The sequence below is a fragment of the Bos grunniens genome, chromosome 11 (genome assembly GCF_055505025.1).
Source record: "Bos grunniens cultivar Pamir isolate PY7600 chromosome 11, Bosgru_T2T1.0, whole genome shotgun sequence".
NCBI classification, from domain to species: Eukaryota; Metazoa; Chordata; class Mammalia; order Artiodactyla; family Bovidae; genus Bos; species Bos grunniens.
The window spans coordinates 100,065,026-100,085,566 of record NC_141175.1 but is presented as its reverse complement, the minus strand read 5'-3'; the positions used below and the strand labels follow the sequence as shown (position 1 = coordinate 100,085,566).

Below are 20,541 nucleotides of genomic sequence, written 5' to 3'. Positions count from 1 at the left end.
CTGCGCGCGGGGGGCCCGCCCTCGGCGCGTCGGCCTCTCCCCCCGCGGCAGCGAGCGGCTGCGCCTGCGCAGAGCCGCGCGCGCCGCTCACCTTCTTTCAGGGGGCGGTGTTTCCGACGCAGGCGCAGTGAGGCGGGATCCGCGTGGCCCCGCGGGTTCGCGCCCCACCCAGAGAGTGGGTGTGCGTGCTGGACGCGCCAGTTTTGTGATGGTGATGATGATGCTCTGCGCACCCTGGGGATAAAGAGCCCGCTTCCCCCCCACCATTGCCTGGCTGGAGGGGATTGCGAGGATGAGCTTTTTAGCTCAGAAGTGACGGGGTGTCCGACGGGATCGTTCTTTGGCGGGAAGAAACTCAGACTGGGCGTGCCTAGTAGTCAGTGACTGACCTGGAGAAAGAACCCTTGGCCCCTCCCAGCTTCGTTTTTCCCACTTGAAACACAGGAGGACCCAGTGTGGACCAGCCTCCTGGAGGGTGAGGAGTCTATATATTAATACAAACACCGCCCCAGCGCTTTTTCTGGGACCTGCGAGGGCGGCTCACTTGTAGAACATTCGCTGCCGTCTGTTTTGGCAACGTGGAGCCTCCTGGTTTGGAGGTTTTTTATCCCAGGAGGGCTGACCTTCCACGAGGGGTGGAGGAGGAGTTCTGCTGTGTTGGGCCGTGAGACCATCACCTGGATAGTTGGGCTTCCCGAAGCCACCAAACCGTCAGGAAGCCCAAAGGGACCTTCTCCCGGCTGAAGTGATGGAGCCGGGAGTACCGAGGGCAAGTTGGGTGATCGTTGTCCAGTGGAGTGAGGAAGGACTGCGTGGAACGTTCCAAAAACAAGGAAACGAAGATAGAACTGTGGAAGAATCAATTTCTGGACTCCTGAAGAAAGACTCATCCTTGCATGAGGTAAAGACCCCTGATCAGCTGAGGTTTAGGCTGAGGGCAAGGGAAAGAAGAAATAGGCAGAAAGCAAGCAAACAAACAAACCCAAACAAACAAACAAAACCCCACACACAAAAAAAACAAAAGCCCCAAACAAAAAAATCTCATTTATGAAATCAGTGTCTCTTGTTATTCCTGTAAGAGGTGTTTTCAGCAATAAGATGATTAAAGGACACTTAGTTGCAGACTTCTTTTAAAGACATGAAGAGTTTATATGTTAATTATCATGCTGTCCTCAGTTTGAATTAGGTCATTAACGTTACTACTATTTCTGAAATAAATCTCTAGAAAAGTTTCCTCTTTTAGATAAAGAACCTTAGCCTTAAAAAGAAAAAAGAAAGAAATAGGTAGTAAAATAAAGACAGAAGCCACAGATACCAGCTATGACTTTGGGGCTACTTCCAGGGTGAGACCTGTTGAAGTTTTGCATGTTTTCTGTTGTACATGTGGGTGTTGGCACTTGCTCACTATTTTCTTCTGTCTTCTTCCAAGTATAACTTTACAAGTCCTTAAAGTTTAATTTTAGTAAGTTTTTAAATTAATAATTTTAGTAAGTTTAGCTTAATTTAGTCTTTAGGTAACAGAAAATTCAGTAAGACTGAATTTGAGGAGTAATGTATAGAGCCAGAATGGGTACAATGACTGTTGCGACACTTTCCCTTCATGGAGTTGTTTTATGAAAATTGAAATGTGAACAGAAGGATGCACTTGGAAGCCAAGTAGCCAAAGAACGGACTGTGCCGGTGATCAGTTTATTGGTATCAGCTCCAAATACATGCATCGTTGCTCTGTTGTGTGATCCTGGCGCTGGATTCTGTAGACACATCTCCTTTGCTAGCTGGCACGATGTGAAACTCTGTCTGAGGGACGCTGCATGGGGAAGGAGCTTCTCTAACACTAAAGTGCTTTTCTCTCTTCTTGTTCCTGCAGTGTGTGGTTGACTTGTTAGACATCTAGTGGTCCCTAGCCCCTGCAAGGTTCAGTGACATGCAGCACATTCCCTGGGCATCCCAGCTGGTTTCCAGGAGAACCTCCCAGGTGTCCCAGCTAGTCATTTCCTGGCCATTTCCACAGGCACTGCTCTGGTAGCCTCCCAGTGATTTGCATCAGTTTCCCAGCTGAATGCAGTCGGTAAGCACAAGATATAAGAGACATCTGTATTTGGTAGAAAGATATAAAACTGTATTCATAAACCACATGGTCATCTATGTAGAAAACACTAAGGAAGCTACAAAAAAATTTTACTAGAACTCGTAAGGTTAATGAGGTTGCAGAATACAAGATCAATATACAGATTATAATTTTATTCCATATGCCATAAAGGAGAATGAAATGGCAACCCACTCCAGTGTTCTTGCCTGGGAATTGCCAGGGACAGAGGTGCCTGGTGGGTACAGAGTTGGACATGACTTAGCGACTAAACAATAGCAACAAATGCTACAAAAAGGAATTAGAAACTAGAGTTTAAAAATCCTTTTGAAAACATGACATGTGAAATGGGGATACATTTGACCAACAAATGTGCAAAGAGACATTCCTCTTTCTTTGGACCAGTTGGTGCCTGTCCTTCTTAGGGGTATGCCAAGAAACCTGTAACCGTTCTGTTTATACCATAGCTTTGAAAGATGTTGCATATCGCCACTGGTTAAAGATGAAGCTTACTTACAGATTATAAAATGATAGATACTCTAAGCCCAGTGTTCTCACTTGAAATGAAAATCCACTAGATGTGCAGCTGGACATCACTCTCATGGGATGTGGAGGCAAGAGAAGCAGACACAAACATGCTAATGTTTATGCTGCTCACTGTATTATGAGTAATAAAGTCTTTTGTTTCTGATGCAGGCGTCTCGTGTCTTCTGCTGGCACCTATGAAACTGTAGTAAGCTAACTTAATTTTTAAACGGGGTAAGATTAAAGACTTAACAAAAACCTGTACACTGAAACTGCAAAACATTGCTGAGAGATATGAAAAAGTACATAACTAAATGGAGAGATGTATACCATGATCATGAACTGGAAGACTGAATATTATTAAGATTAGCATTCTCATTTATAGTATGCTGCATTGGGATACAACTGTTTGTCATTTGAATATCTACAGATGAAAAGAATATACCAAGATTTGGTGGCATATGGAACAATAATGGGAATGTGTGATGCCACAACCAATTTGGAAAAGAGATTGAAAATATCTTAAAAAGTTAAATATACACCTACCAGATGACCCAGCATATGAGATATTTACCGAAGAGATAAAGGAGCATATAGCCAAACAAGATTTTGTACATAATAATTGATACAAGCTTTATTTGCAATAGCCCTAGACTAAACACAACCCAAATATCTGTCAAGTGAATTAGTGAACAAGTTGTGGTATTAATACTTAGCAATAAAAATGAACTATGAATTCATGCTACATCATGGATGAATCTCAAAATAGTTATGCTGACTGAGGAAGCCAAGTGAAGAGAATATGCTATATAATTCCATTCATGTAAAGATTTTAGAGAACTCTGCTTTCAGTTCCAATGTGTAAAGAGCTTGGCCGTTGCAGCTCCCACACTTAAAATGAAAAAAAAAAAAAAAAGATGACAGAGTGAAAACCAGTAACTTTTTAAGTCCAGAGTAGTGTGTGCTCAGTCATGTCTGACTCTGCGACCCCGTGGACTGTGGCCCTCCAGGCTCCTCTGTCCATGGGATTCTCCAGGCAGGAATCCTGGGGTGGGGTGCCATGCCCTCCTCCAGGGATCAGATCTGGGTCTCCTGCATTGCAGGCCGAGCCTTTACTGTCTGAGCCACCAGGCACCTGGGAAAAGGATAATGAGACCGCTCGAGCACCTTGCCTGTCTTTTGGTCTCACGTGGGAAGCAGGGAGAAAGCTAAGAAATGCTTCTGGAAGTCACCATCCAAGCTCACTGAAACACAGAGATTTAATCATAAGGTTATAAAAGTCCCCCCACCTTAGGAAACTATAAACAGGGCTTTGCTATAGTGACAGTAAACTACAGCTGAGAAAGATGTAAGACAGAGACCCTATTTTAAAACAAGTTTCTAGGGAAGTTCAAAGGCAACAGGGAAGGGGGGAAAAAAAGGGAACAAGAGGAAACTGAAGTCACTGGCACCTACAGTTATGAAAATATTAAACACCTAGCTCCAACGCATATTCACATAAAGCCTTATGCTAAAAGCCCAAGCACCTGAGTTTTTAGTACCTAATACATACGTTCAACTTTCAGGAAAACAATTACAATTTTATTAGAAGAAAAATAGTTTTAAGAGACAAAGCAGGCATCAGAACCAGACTCAGATATGACAAAAATCTTGTAATTATCAAACAGGGAATTCAAAATAACTAATTACTGTTAAGAACTCTCATGGAAAGTAGATAAGATATGAGGACAGGTGGGTAATATAAGCAGATACAAAATATCTGAGAATGAATCAGAAGGAAATGATAGAAAGCAAGACCATTGTGATGGAAGTTAAGATTGCTTTTGATGGGCTCATCAGTGGACTGGACTCAGCCAAGGAAAAAATCATGGAGATTGAGATAAGTCGATAGAAGATTCCCATACTGCAAAGCAAAGACAAAAAAAAAGAAAAAATTAATCAGAATGTTGAATTGTCAGTCAATTTCAAAACATATATACAAAATTGGAATACTAAGGCAGGAGGCAGATGGACCCCCCCCCACCAACCCAGGGTAAAACAACTGGAGATTCATTCTCTATTGACCGAAACTCCAAGACAGGAATAGCAGGACAATTAAAGGAGGAGGCTGAACCCTGCACAGATGGCATATTTCTTGTTCCCAAAGTCAGGAGACCTTCCCGGCCATACACACACAGAAAAGGCTTCTTGGAGGCCAAAGGGGAGTCATGTCAAGTGATGTTCTACCCATAGGCCTTTTCAGTAGGATCCATCTTGGCTGAGAGATGTGTGTGCACACATGGAAGGATGCTGCTGCTGCTGCTGCTGCTGCTAAGTCGCTTCAGTCGTGTCCGACTCTGTGCAACCCTGTAGACAGCAGCCCACCAGGCTCCCCCGTCCCTGGGATTCTCCAGGCAAGAACACTGGAGTGGGTTGCCATTTCCTTCTCCAATGCGTGAAAAGTGAAAGTGAAGTCGCTCAGTCGTGCCCTACTCTTAGCACCCTATGGACTGCAGCCTACCAGGCTCCTCCACCCATGGGATATTCCAGGCAAGAGTACTGGAGTGGGGTGCCATTGCCTTCTCCGTGGAAGGATTCTAAGATATATCAAATATGGACTGTGATGGTGGTTTAGTCACTCAGTCTCGTCCGACTCTTGGTGACCCCATGGACTGTAGCCTGCCACGCTTCTCTGTCCATGGGATTTTCTAGGCAAGAACACTGGAGTGGGTTGCCATTTCCTTCTCCAGGGGATCTTCCACACCCAGGGATCAAACCTGGGTTTCCTACATTATAGACAGATTCTTTCCAACTGAGCTACCAGGGAAGCACAATATGAACTGTGAACCAGGCAAATCAGAATGATTGGCCAAAGGAAACTGGAAGAAATGCCCCATAAAATTAATTCAGACTACCACGAGGGCACAGCTCAGGAACTCTCCCTCTGAGTGTGCCCGTGTGTCTGTCCACATGAACTGTTCTCATTTTCCTCCTAATAAATACTTTACTTGCTTCACTACTTTCCATCTTTATGGAGATTCTTTTCTGCAAAGCTGAAGCGCCAGAGACCTTGGCTCCGACTGCTGGTCTAGTGGCTAGAATTTGATGCTTTCACTGCCCCGACACAACCCCAGTCTCTGGCTGGGAACCCAAGCCCCACTCCAAGCTATTGTAGGTCTAGGCCACCTGAGATCATATCCAGTAGAAGGGAGAGAGAACAATTATTTAAAGTAAAAATAGCCTCACATTTTCCAAAGATAATGACAGGCAACTGTACACACAGGTACATCAAACTCAGAACAGCAAGCAGGATAAATACCACCCCCTGCCAACATAAGATACATCATATTCACAAATGCAGAAAACCAAAGAACAGCGTCAGCATTCCACTGGATCTAGAATTCAGCTAGATCAGCAGGATACCCGTTCATATCAAGATCACACTGACCGCCGTCTGGGCCATAAAATAGGCATTAACGATCTCAAAAAAAGAGAAACAACATAAAGTATGCTCTATACCCCCAATGGAATTAAACTAAAACTTGATATCGGAAAGTAGCTGGAACACTCAGAAATATCTTGAGATTAACAGCACAGTTCTAAATAACACATGGTCACGGCTGAAGTCTCAAGATAAAGAAGCATTTTCAACTAAATGAAAATGAAAATACAACTTGTCCAAGTTGTCAGATGCAACACAAACATGCACTTAGAGGGAAATTTGCAGCTTTGAGTGCACGCGTCAGAAACAAGAAAGATCTAAATCAGTAATAAGTGCTTCCACTGTAGGAAACCAGAGTTAGAGCAATTTTATTTTCTTCGTTTAGAACCAACTCCCTGATCTGTATAACATTCCTTCTTCCTGAAGGCTTTAACATTTCTTATCTTCTGTGCTGGCAATGAATTCTCCCTGTCTTTATAGTATGGCTAGGCTTGAGTTTCCCTTCACTTTTAAAGGATGTGGAATCTGAGATGAAATGTGGTTTTTTCTTCATTCAGTCCTTAAAAGATGTCACTCTGTTGTCTTCATATTTGTGTATTATGTGATGATGTATCTGCTGTGTTCTGTGTCTTTTTCTTCTCTGGGCTCTGCTTAGTCGCTCAGTCATGTCCGACTCTTTGCGACCCCATAGACTAGCCTGCCAGTCCCCTCTGGGATTCTCATGGCGGGGATCCCTCATGGGATTCTCCAGGCCAGAATACTGGAGTGGGTTGCCATGCCCTCCTCCAGGGGATCTTCCCAACCCAGGATTGAACCCAGGTCTCTTTCATTGCAGGTGTGTTCTTTACCAGCTGAGCCACCAGGGAAGCCCAAGAATACTGGAATGGGTAGCCTATCCCTTCTCCAGGGGAACTTCCTGATCCAGGAATTGAACCGGGGTCTCCTGCATAGCAGTGGATCCTTTACCAGCTGAGCTAGCAGGGAAACCCACTTTTTCTTCTCTGGCAGCCTCTAAAGATTTTATCTTTTTCTTTGATACCCAGCAGTTTGAATATGATTGGCCTACTTGTATATTTTTTCTTTCTTGGTTTTAATCCTGCTTTATTTGCACTGAGCTTCTTTGATCTGTTCTTAGATGTGTCTCTAGTTTAGGAACACTTTCAGCCATTATTTCTTCAAATATTTCTTCTGCCCCATTTTCTGTCTTGTACTTCCGGGATTTCAGTGATATGATCACATGATCTAATGCTATTGCCCATTAGACCTTGAATGATGTGTTCTGTTTATTTTTTTCTTTCACCTTTTTTTTTTCTTTTTTGCATTTTAGCTAGGATAATTTCTGTTGATTTGTCTTCAAGTTCACTGGTTTGTCCCTTGGCTGTCTTTAGCCTGCTGGTGAAATTGTCAAAGACATTCTCCACCTCTGTTACTATGTTTTGGCATCTAGAATTTGCATTTGATATTTTACTTATAGTTTACATCTCTGCTAAAGATGCCTGTCTTATCTTACACATTGTCTATCTTTTCCAGTATAATTTTTAACATATTTATCAAAATTATTTTAATTCCATTGTGGTATAGTTTCAGCATCTCTGTCAAATCTGGGTTTAATTGTGATGATTGCTTTGTCTCTCCAGCCTGCATTTTTTCTTTTTTTCCAAAACAATATCGTTGTTTAGTGGCTTAGTCGTGTCTGGACTGTAGCCCACCAGGCTCCTTCTGTCCATGGGATTTATTATTAAGATATAATTTGCATGCTACCAAATTGGTAGTTTTGATGGACATTTGGGTTGTTCCCAGTATTTGGATATTATGACTCATTCTGCTATGGACATTTGTGTACAGGTTTTTGTATAAATACATGTTTTCTTTTCAAAGTGGGGCTTCTGGATCATTTGGTAACTCTATGTTTAAACACTAGAGGAACTGTCAAACTATTTTCTAGAGTGCCTGCACCGTTTTATATTCCTACTGGCAGTATATGCTGCTGCCGCTGCTAAGTCGCTTCAGTCGTGTCCGACTCTGTGCGACCCCATAGACGAAAGCCCACCAGGCTCCCCCGTCCCTGGGATTCTCCAGGCAAGAACATTGGAGTGGGTTGCCATTTCCTTCTCCAATGCATGAAAGTGAAAAGTGAAAGTGAAGTCGCTTAGTCATGTCTGACTCCCATCGACCCCATGGACTGCAGCCCACCAGGCCCCTCCGTCCATGGGATTTTCCAGGCAAGAGTACTGGAGTGGGGTGCCCACATCCTCTTCAACACTTATTTTCCAATGATGGTGGATTTACATTTCCTTGACGGGAAGAGTGTAGGATTTTGTGTGGCATTTCGTGATCATCTTTTCATGTGCTTATGGGTTATTTGCATATCTTCTCTGAAGAAATGTCTGTTCAGACATTTTGCCCATTTCTAAACTGGTTGTTTATCTTTTTATTATTGAGTTGTTAGAGTGCTTTGTATATTCTAGATACAAGTCCTTTATCAGATATATAATTTGCAAATATTTCTCCCACCCTGCAGGTTACCTTTTCACTTACTTGGTAGTTTCCACTGATGAACAAAAGTTCATTTCATTATTGTCCAGTTTATCTAATTTTTGTATTACTTGTGCTTTTCCTGGGTTATATAAAAAATCATTGCCTAAATCATGGTCATGAATATTTATACCCACGTTTATTTCTAAGCGTTACATGGTTTTAATTCTTACATTTAGGCCAGTAGTCTGTTGTGAATTATTATTTTTTGTGTATTTTGTGAAATAAGGAGAGAGTGGGTCATGGCTAAAACGTCAAGGACACTTGGTGTGCTTATAAAAGCTAAGTAGTCGTTTTTTTGACTAATGTTCTATTTGCCTTTAAGACAATTTCCTTAGACTTTAAATGTTCAGATGTTTGAAATAGATTTCACAAGTTACACAAGTTTCATTGGGGAATGGATCCATGGAGCTGCCCAAGCTACCATTCTGGAAATAGAGCTCAAGCTGGTTTTTCTTGCTTTTTACATGTCCCGTGATATTTTGTTGAAAGTTTGGCATGCTGTATAGGATAGTAGGTAGTGAAGTTACCCTATTAATACTACACACACACACACACACACACACACACTTTTCCTTCGGCTAGTCATTCAATGTGAGGGTATGTGTTAACCGGGTCCAGGGTAGTGTGAGGGTGGTTTGTTGTTGCCATGGTTACCCCACTGCACCATAGGACCGACGTTTCTCTAGCTCAGTGCTTCTCGCCTGAGGGTGACTTTGCCTCCTAGGGATATTTGGCACTGCCTGGGGCATGTTGGAATTCGGGGTGTGCTACTGACATCTAGTGATTGGAGACTACAGGTGCTGCTGAATATCCTGCGACTCACAGGGCAGCAACCCAGCTTCCACAACAGAGTCACCCCGTGTCTGCCGTCCGTGGTGCCGAAGGTGGGAAGCACTGCCCGAGTGCTACCTTATGCTTAAGGTGCGGGCCAGTTTGCTTCACCTTTTACTTGCAGGAAAGGTGGCAGAATGCTCTTTCCAGCTTTCTGAATTTCAAGATGGAAATTTGGAAGTCTTACTGATTTTGTCACATTGTGTTATTTATTTGTCAACTGATACTGAGCTGAGATATGCCCAGAGCATCTCACTCCTGACTTTGTTTCCCTGTTCTGGGGTGATACATTAGGGCCCCTTCCTTATGACTTCATTTAACCTCAATTACCTCTTCCACAAGTCCTAAGTCCATGGAGGGTTAATGGATCAATAAGCCCAAGGCTCCTAGAATAGTGCCTAGGACACAGTGAGTGCTCTGTGTGTGCCCGGGGTGTTACTGTTTTGTTGCTGTTGTCATTGTTGTTATCTAGCTTTTGTGCTATTTGAGTATCCTGGTGGGTTCTAACTTTATCCCTTTGTTCAGTCATGTCTAACTCAGTCTATGGCGACCCCATGGACTGTAGTCTGCCAGGCTCCTCTGTCCATGGGATTCTCCAGGCAAGAATACTGGAGTGGGTTGTTGTTTCCTCTTCCAGGGGATCTTCCTGACCCAAGGATCGAACCTGTGTCTCCTGCATTGATAGGCAGATAGACACTTTTACCACTGGGCCACATGGGAAGCCAGCTTTATCCCTTAGCACGTGTATGGTCAGATTAAACAGGGACCTGGTTGAGCAGGACGTGAAGAGAAGGCTGAAGTACCTGCAGCAGTTCTGACTGTGTTCACATCAATGCAACACCAGCTGTTTCCCCAACAGAGACCTGGGGACACTAAGGTTGCAGGGACGTGTCTCCCCGCCCCCCTACCCTTTCCTGAACTGGATTGTCTTTCCTCTGCGGGTCCACTTGAACTGGCTCACAGACCCTGGATTCATCTGAGCCTTTTATATGTCTCTTCTTGGAAAAGTCTTTGGAATGGAAATTTTAAAAGTCCATATTCATCTTGATAGGTAAAGAATGACCCAGTGACAAAGGTTTTTAAGGGGAAGGCAACATACCCCAGAGGCAAGGATAAATAAAAATGTCTTTCTCTAAGTTAAGACTCAAATTGTGTATGCAAGATTCATGCAAAGCGCTTTCATAGCCTAGGGTCCAGAGAGGGGAATCTTCTCTTTCACAAGGCTTCTGGTATAGGGAGTATAATGTATTCCTTCAGAAAGAAATACAAGGAAACAAAGGGATGAGTAAGTTAAAATTGCCATCATTAAATCTGTATTTGTTTATATAATACATGCATTCCTATAAGTTACATTTTTTCATTTCTGCTTTCATATATCAAAAAATTTCTCCTTTAGTCCCCAGTTTAGTTTCTGAAGTGGTGTGTGTGTGTGTGTGTGTGTGTGTGTGTGTGTTGATTTTAGTCAAAAGCAGGTTTAAAAAAAAATAAGTTTCAAGTTTTTTTCCCCTTTCAAGAGTTAATGCGCTTCAGCACACTAAGGGAGTTCTTTGGGGAACTGAACTTGGAGCTGGGCACAGACCCCTTTTCAGTGTGGAAGATAGTTGTGTAATATAACTCCCTTTGTGTGAGTTCCTTGTGTAAGTAGCTCTCAATTCAGTGGAGTGTAAACTGCCCACATGAATGAGTGAATGAGCCTGTGGATGGATCCTGATTCGCTTACATTCAACGTAAGCTATTTATCAGAACCTTAGTACTTGGATGATACCATCTTAGTTAAGGCTGTCAGCATCAAACTCTAAAAACAGCAAATCCTTGCACTGCAGTATTTGTGTGATAAAAATCCCAGTGGACCTTGTGTACCGTGGAATGCAAACTTTACCTGTGGCCAGCAGATGGCACTGTTCAACCCAATTTAATTCAACTCAATCAGATGGATATTTGGTCAGCCAAGTTTTTACTGGGAAAGTGAAAGTTGCTCAGTCCTGTCCGACTCTTTGGGATCCCATAGACTATACAGTCCATGGAATTCTCCAGGCCAGAATACTGGAGTGGGTAGCCATTCCCTTCTCCAGAGGATCTTCCCAACCCAGGGATTGAACCCAAGTATCCCGCATTGCAGTTGGAGTCTTTACCAGCTGAGCTACCAGGGAAGCCCAAGAATACTGGAGTGGGTAGCCTATCCCTTCTCCAACGAATCTTCCCGACCCAGGAATCGAACCAGGGTCTGCTGCATTGCAGGCAGATTCTTTACCAGCTGAGCTACCTACTGAGAACCTACGTAAAGCATTGTGCTAGGGTTAGGGATGTAGCAGTAAACAAAGACAGGACCTCTATCACCCCCGCAGGGTGTATTTGTTGTTCCTATACTATGTTCAGGATGAGAAGGCGTGTAAAAGTAATCTCATGAAATTACAGACCGTGGTCCTGTTGCCATAGTGTTGGATGGGGGAGGGAGCAGGGAGGACGACATACAAGACCCAAGAACCACAACACAAAACAGACTTAAAGAGGCCATTAGAGCCACAGAGACCTGCAGTGACGGTTCATGGGCAGTAAAAATCTGTGTCAGTAGTGATCAAAGGGGAACAATTGATTTTAGGGTCATCACTCAAGTCTATTGTCTGTGTCTAGGACTTAGGACCACAAACCGTTAAATATAACCTTTAGGGCCAGGTGTGTTTAGAACTCAGAATTTGGGGGATTTTGGAAAAGCAGCAATATGTGTGTACTGTACATTACCTGACACCCCCACCAGCACACCCCCGTGGAGCCTGGTGAGCACTGTAACCAAACGCGTTTGTGCTTGCGCAATCAAATGTGTAAGAATTCACAATAGAGTTTATTTGCATCCTCTTGCCAATCAGGGTTGGTTTGCTAAAAGCTTTTAGTTTTCAGAAATGTTGAATGTTGGAATGGCAGATAAAGATTGTGGATCTAAAACATAGTATTCCAAGACCAAAATGAATTTTCCCTCAGATCTCCACAGAACCACTTTGCTTTCTGAAAGCTTGATTTCTTTCTTTATTTACACATTTGTTCAGCACTTTTGGATGTTGAGCGTTGTCATTCCTGTATTTTTTAAGAATAAAGTAAACCAGAATTAATTTTTTTTTGTAGAATGTTTAGATAGCTTCAGTAGATATGTTGAAACAATTAAGACTATTGCAATATCAAGACTGGAAATTATGACCTTAGAAAAAACGTTTTGCTCCTTATCACTCACAAACTAAACATGACTTGGGATTTCTGCTAACTTGTAGTGTGTTTACTGGTTTTAAAAAAAACACAGTTAAGTAAATAAAAAGACACTGAATAAAAACAGGCAAAGTCTTCCAGTGTTTATGGCCATCTATCCTTTGGTTGTCAAGTTTTATTTAATTTGTAAAAAACAAGGGAGGAATTTACCACACTACCTTGGAATGCTCATGATATTTGTATCCTCAAGATTTTAAAAGATGGATTAAAAAACCATTTTAGATTGAGAAATTAATTTAAAAATAGTTTTTGCCATAATTTCTCTCAGAGATAGGAGACTCTCAGTGGGATATTATTTCCAGTAAGTCAGGAGGACCCCATGCAGAGCTCCCCTTGCTTATCTCTGGCCTTCTGTATGCCACCAGGAAGGTCCTTAACTCCCACCCAAAAGACCTTTAGAAGCTGAGATTCCTGCCCAGGAAACGGATCATTTCGTATTCTACCAACTGAAGGCTTATTGGTACTCAAGGCATCTAATATGCTTAGGATGGTGTCTGCCACAGAGCAGATGCTCATTAATGTCAGTTACTATTCACTTCCGTTTACATCTCTGACAGTCAAGGTCTCCCAAGGGATTGAACCTGAGACGCCGTGCTTGTGCCTTTGCAGGTTCACTGTGATCACCGTGTCAACGTGAAATAGGTTCAGTGTTCACCTAAGGCACGGCGCACACAGTGGTGATGGTGCTGTCCCACTATAGGACTGCTGTGAGCTGAGGTCAGTGCTAAGGTCTGTCTGTCTCCCCGCATCTCCCGGTCTTTCACTAGAAAAGAGATGCAAAGGGAGAAGATCCAGTGTCTGAATTTGTGAAGACATCACGGGAACACAGCAGCTGTTTAACAGTTACGTGGGCGCTTAAACAACGTTTTAAGCTGCTGAGAGACCTCAAGGAAGAGATAACGGAATGATCGTTGGGAATATTTTAGGAATGATGGTAAATTAGGCGTTTCAAATGAAAGGCAAATGGTCTAATTTTCTAAAATGGAAACTTTTTGACCCCTGGATGGTAAATTATATTTTATTTCTAAAGAAGAATCGATGGTGGATTTTTTAAAAGATGGTTTGTGATTATCTGCAGAGGAAGCACAGACCCTGCTAAAATCCTTCTCTACAGGTTTCACAAAGAACAGGCAAGAGGAGCGCTATTTCTTCCTGATGGATCACCAGTTAAATAGCTCAGGCTGTGTACTTACATCACAGCCAAGAGTCATAATACAAGATTTTTATTTTACTTTAGTGCTCCATGTATGTCAAGCACCATGATAAACACTGAGGGTAACGATAACTGAGCCTAAGGAGTTTTATGAAATCAGAACTAGTATTTTTCTCAAATAGTTGCCCATGAATGAATGGTTGAAAACAATTAGATTGGTTAATTAGAAGCTGCTTTGATATACATGTACACACACAAACGTGTGTGTGTGTGTGTGTGTGTGTGTGTGTATGTATATATATATATGTATATATATATATATATATATACATTTTTATAATGATGCTTATTCACTTTTGGATAAACCAAAAATGGTGAAAAAAAAATATTAGTTGATGAACCTCCTCCAGAAAGGTGATATGTCGTGTGTGACAGAGATCAAAATTGAGGTGAGTTGTAGCAATAACAAAATCCTACACTCTTTTCTACTTATTTGAAAAATCTGTTGCTGCTGCTGCTGCTAAGTCGCTTCAGTCGTGTCCGACTCTGTGCGACCCCATGGACTGCAGCCCACCAGGCTCCTCCGTCCGTGGGATTTTTCAGGCAAGAGTATTGGACTGGGGTGCCAATCTAGTTGTTTGTATATATTTGTGTGTTTGTGAATGCATATGTTAAAGATTTGGTATTAATGCATAGGTTTTTTATCATAAGCCATTACGATATAAAGTAAAATTTTCCTGTAAAGATTCCTCTTCCTTTCCAAATAACAACATTGTCACCTACAATAAAACTGCATGACCACAACTACTGTTATCTTGGGAGAGGGTTTGGGGTGACCAGAAGCTTATTACTACAGCCTCTATGTACCTCATTCCAATGAATCATTTTTTCCCTACTAGCTCATGAACTCCTCATGGTCAGGGCCTGTGTATCTAATAAAATGCCTGGACAGTCGCAAGCTCTCAGTAAGCACTTCTTGAAGATGCATTCTTCCCACCCATCCCCCAAGAAAAACCCCTTAATTTGATCTTATATTGCATTAACTATAGAACAGCATCTTTAATAGTTTCCTACTGCTGCCATAAAAACCTAGCAATACAAAGTTAGTGGCTTAAAACAATACAGATTTCCTTTTCTGCAGTTGCAGAGGTCAGAAATCCCCAAAGTCAAGGTGTTGGTAGGCATCATTCCTTCCTGAAGGCTCTTGGGGAGAATCTGGCTTTTTTTTTTTGGTTTGTTTTTTGTTTTTACCTCTTCCATGCTCTACAAGCTGCCCACATTCCTTGGCTTGTAGCCTCTCTCCTCTGTTTTTAAACTGGCAAGTCTCTGACTGTTTCTGGAGTCACATTTCTTTCTCTGACCACTGTCAGGAAGGATTCTCTATTTTTCTTTTAAGGGTTCATGTGTGTAGATTGGGCCAACCTGTATAATCTAGGTCATTGCTATGTAAAGTAACGTATTAATAGACTATGTGGTTATGTTTAGGATTAGAGTGTGGACATCTTTGGGAACCCATTATTCTGCCTATCTGGGGCTTCCAAGGTGGCTCAGTGGTAAAGAACCCACCTGCCAATGTAGGAGACACAGGAGATGCAGGTTTGATCCCTGGGCCAGGAAGATGACTAGAGGAGGAAATGGCTACCTGTTCCAATATTCATGCCTGAAAAATTCCATGGACAAAGGAGCCTGGTGGGCTATAGTCCGTGGAATCGCAAAGAGTCAGACACAGCTGAGTGACTGAATGAGCACATGAACACACACACACGCAGACACACACTCACACAATTTCGTTTCTAAGGATCCATCCCATGTCAAACAGAAGTGTTGAAGGAAGCTGATAGAGGTCAGATGCCTCTTCAGAAGATGCAGAGACCCATGTTACCACTGAATACAAAAGACAGTAATCATTAGAGACAGTGAAAGTTTTCAATATTGCACAAATACTTAAAAAATTCTCTCTGGCATATTTAGACATGGAGTGAAAACAAAGAAATGAGCTAGAGATGCTAGACATGAAGAATGTGTAGATAAATTGCTATTTGGTGACTTGTATGGGTGTCAGGTAAGACTCCCTATTTTAAGGAGGTTGAATATTTAAAATGAAAGAAAAGAACATGTGGGCTGTATTTTCTCATTTTAATCTAGAAAATAATGTACGTTTGAGACTTTTTTCATGAGTCTACTTTGGGGATGATGATTTGGAATACCTTGTACAGCATCTGGGAACTGCAATTTATGTCATAGCATGTGCTGTGTAAAAGTATTTTGTTCTACTTTAAGGGTTTATGTTACCATATTCTTGATCTTTTAAATATACTTATGAATTTCTAGGTTATGAACCTGAACTGTACTTGGTGTATGTTAGATCAGTTGACCCACTATTTTATATTCCAAGAATATCCAAAAAGAAACTAATTTCACTCTTCAGAGGACCTCACCAGGCTCCTCTGTCCATGGGATTCTCCAGGCAAGAATACTGGAGTGGGTTGCCATTTCCTTCTTCAGATCTTCCAGAGCCAGGGATCGAACCTAGGTCCTGTGCTGCTGTCAGTCTCCTGCACTGCAGGTGGATTCTTTACTGATTGAACTGCTGCTGCTGCTGCTGCTAAGTCACTTTAGTTGTGTCCGACTCTGTGCGACCCCATAGACGGCAGCCCACCAGGCTCCCCTGTCCCTGGGATTCTCCAGGCAAGAACACTGGAGTGGGTTGCCATTTCCTTCTCCAATGCATGAAAGTGAAAAGTGAAAGTGAAGTAGCTCAGTCGTGTCCAACTGTTCGCGACCCCATGGACTGCAGCCTACCAGGCTCCTCCGTCCATGGGATTTTTCAGGCAAGAGTACTGGAGTGGGTTGCCATTGCCTTCTCCACTGATTGAACTACTCATGCCTTTTTTCCAGTTATATCCAAGAGAGGTCTTTGTGGTTCTTTACACCTGTGATTCATCTACCCTTGTAGAGGGTCTTCAGTGTCTTCAGGGTTGTCATGGTCATTCTGGATCAAGAGGAGCCTGTTCAGACACTTAAGACTTTGGGCCAGTGTGGCAGTGACCTCACACCATTCTGTCATCTTCCCACTTCTCTGGATTACCCCACAGCAATAAGGATGATTCTGGCCAGTTCCTGATACTACCCCCTCCACCATCAGGGGAAGGTCAGCTATTTTTTGATCCCCTGGGGAGAGAGGCAACTCCTCAGTCAGTGTCCTAAAATAGCCTGCCATTCTCAGCTGCCGGACTGGAGGCCCTCCAGGGGAACTCAAAAGCAACACGAATCCACCACCCGTGTGAGTGGGACTCCACTGAAACACCAACTAAGAGCCGCTTCTCAAGAAGATCCTGCCTGCTCAGAAGTCTTTTTTTTTAAACTGAGGATCTGGGTGTCCGCTCTCATTTATTTTCTTATTTTATTTTAACAGAAACCAGTGAACTGAAAATGAGACTAAATATTGCCATCTTCTTTGGGGCTCTCTTTGGTGCTCTGGGGGTTTTACTCTTTCTGGTGGCTTTTGGATCAGATTACTGGCTTCTCGCGACTGAAGTGGCAAAGTGTTCGGGTGAACAAAATGTGCGTTTCATCTTCAAAATATTGTCCTACTTGGTGGTAATGAGGATAGCCTTATGTATCTTCTGAGAATCCAAAAATAGCAGTGGAATGTCTGTTTCTTCTCAGAAGAGATATGTAGAAAGCTAATGATCATCATTATTTGGGAAACAATACGTTGCTTAAAAAATTTCCCAGATGTAATTATTCAGATTGTGTTGATACCAGTTACTTTATTTGTGTTCTGTGCAGATAGAAAACGTCACTTTCCACCATGAAGGATTCTTCTGGAGATGTTGGTTTAATGGGATTGTGGAAGAGAATGATTCCAATATCTGGCAGTTCTGGTACAGTAAGTACAATTCAGCTTTGTTTTCCCCCCACCCCAACCCCTGGCTTGTCAATAAAAAAGAACAGTTTCTTATTTTGGTGCACATCACTTACAAAACAGGATTGGATTCTTAGCTGTGGAATCTCAATGGGGTATCTTTGAAAGGTTCCTGATTCCTTTTCAGTAAACAGAATTGGCTATAGAAATAACTATTTTATTTTCTAACATAAAATTGGAGTCAGTATTTGTGGCAGAATTGGACAATCCACTGTTTCCTTGCTCACATTTAAAATACATCATCCTGAGCAAAGTTGGTCGGAGAAGGCAATGGCATCTCACTCCAGTACTCTTGCTTGAAAAATCCCATGGATGGAGGAGTCTGGTAGGCTGCGGTCCATGGAGTCGCTAACAGTCGGATACAACTGAATCGACTTAGCAGCAGCAGCAGCAGCGAAGTTGTTGCCAAGTCCTGACTGCTGTGTGCTGTTCACAGTGGGGTATTGCTCCACGACCAAAAAAAATAAAAAATAAAAAATAAAATACATCATCCTTAACAAAACAAATATTATCTATAGTATGTTTTTGGAGTGTCTATTATTGCTATGTTGCAAATAAATGTTTTTATTTTGGGGGCTATAAATCCTTGAAATCACAAATTTTAAAATTCAGAATTAGAGATGTATTATTTTATAGTAACAACTTCAAAATTTTTTAAAAAATATCTTTTTTTATAACGAAACAATTATGAGCAGTGACAGATGAAGGCTTGCTCTATTAAGGCTTAAACCAAGTTTGTGGACAATATCAAGAAATGCTTTGCTTTTGATGTTTCCATTCTCTCACAGAAACTTTTAAGTTCTTTTTTGAAATAGAATAGCTCCTTAGAAATACAGTTGCATTCTTTCAACTGTATTTGCCATATTGTTGTTAATCTTTGAAAATCAATTCACTGAAAATAGCTGGCCTTTATCTTATCTCACCCAACGATGAAAGAGCTGTTTATTACCTCCTGACTTACTGTGGGTTGAAATTATTAGTCTTATCAAAATTACTCCTGTGATAAATCAAAGTATGGCACTTAAACAAGTCAAGATTATGGAGTATATCATAAAAATTTGAGATCACAGAAGACAGGCCAATAGTAAATTGGCATGTGTTAAAGGAACAAAGGTATGATGAAATGGCATTTTGAGAGAAATATTTCATAGAGTTTCTGATTGTCATTTGGGGGAGGAGAATAAGCATGCGATCTGCCGATGAAAATGATCTAGGCTTTGGTAAAGTGAAGTAAGTCAGACTTTGCAAGAGGAAGAGTTTGCCAAGACTTAGAGAAGGAAAAAATATTTTACTCCTTAAAGGGTATATGATGAAATCATCAAGATTTCAAACAACATTAAAGTTCTTTCTTGTGGTTTCTTCAAATGCTAAAAATAAACTTTAATCATTAACTTGTATGGTCTATCATCTACATCTTTTCCCTGAAAGTAGAATATAGAAGAAATTTTGCATTAGTTAGAACCAATCATAGTTAGATCTAAATTTATTAGATTTTTAAACAACAACTTTGTGTGTGTGTGTGTGCCGGTCATTATGTTAGGAACTAGAGAATACTGTTGTGAAAATGAATGAAATCCGATGATTTCAACTGTAGGTGGTGTTAAGGGCATTCTCTCCACTGGATTAGGTCATGAGTTAGATGTTTTAGATGAATCCACTTTCCAGGTCTCCTGTGCTATTATTCCGTATGAGACTTTTAAGGAGGTTCCTCCCTATTCAATAATTCTCTGAGTTTGTTGATCTGTAGTTTTATTTTGCTTGTGTACCCCCCACAGCCTGTATTTCTCTTCTACTGGGAACAAGTCTTCAGGCAGCCTCTCAATAACAAATAGCTCTGTCTTGCCTTCCTTCCCAGCCAATCAGCCCCTGTGGAAGAACTGCACCCACGCTTACCTGTCGCCATACCCCTTCCTGAGAGGCGAGCACAACTCCACCTCCTACGACTCTGCAGTCAGTAAGTACTCAGTCCTCAGGGCGCCTCCAGAAGGGTGGTCTTTCTGAAACACTCCCCCCACAGCAGCTTTGTGGGCAATCAAAAGATAATTTATAATTTCAATGTGTGTTTTTTTAATATCAGTCATGTATAAAATAATAAATAAGATGTCATTTTTATTTATTTATTTATCTTTGATGTGGACTTTTTTTGTTTGTTTTACAAGCTTTATTGAATTTGTTGCATTAGTGCTTCTGTTGTATGTTTGTTTGGCCATGGGGCGTGTGTGATCTTAGTTCCCTGACCAGGGATTGAACCTGCACCCCCTGCATTGAAAGGTGAAGTATTCTCCACTGGACTGCCAGGGAATTCCCAAGATGTCATTTTTAAAATACCATTTATAATCTTAATAAAATGCAACTGTGGTCCAAAATCAAAGCCCATTTGCTTGTTGCTTATCATGATAATTTTTTACAAGTGTGTTTGTTTTCTGATATGAAAATAATGGTATTCATCAGGAGGATGGGCTTCCCGGGTAGCTCAAATGGTAAAGAATCTGCCTGCAATGCAGGAGACCCAGGTTCAGTCCCTGGGTTGGGGAGAACCCCTGGAGAAGGGCATGGCAATCCACTTCAGTATTCTTGCCTGCGGGCTACAATCCATGGGGTCGCAAAGAGTCGGACACAGTTGAGACATATGCATCAGGAAGAACTGCTCCAGAAGAGTTTAACTGATATAAAACTAGTCCTACAATGGAAACCACTGTAATATACACCCTGATTTTAAAACATTTTTGCCATTGTCATACATAAGAATATGATTGCATGCTAAGTCATTTCAGTCATGTCCGACTTTGTGACCCTATAGACTG

The 20,541-nt window shown here is 41.8% G+C and overlaps 1 protein-coding gene across 8 annotated transcripts in view; it reads left to right on the top strand.

Annotated features, from left to right (window-relative positions):
* Positions 1 to 26: 26 nt before the first annotated feature.
* TMEM182 (transmembrane protein 182) overlaps positions 27 to 20,541 on the top strand; it is a 67,148-nt gene continuing 46,633 nt past the window's right edge. For 4 of the 8 annotated variants that reach the window (XM_086327899.1, XM_086327897.1, XM_086327894.1 and 1 more), the window contains exons 1-3: positions 27 to 901; positions 17,602 to 17,701; positions 19,593 to 19,691. In XM_086327899.1, coding sequence (XP_086184025.1) covers positions 749 to 901; positions 17,602 to 17,701; positions 19,593 to 19,691 — 352 coding nt within the window. In that variant the 5' untranslated portion in view covers positions 27 to 748. Of the gene's footprint in view, positions 902 to 17,094; positions 17,374 to 17,601; positions 17,702 to 19,592; positions 19,692 to 20,541 lie in introns of those variants that run through there. The other 4 variants (XM_086327901.1, XM_086327898.1, XM_086327896.1 and 1 more) reach the window with 1 other exon arrangement.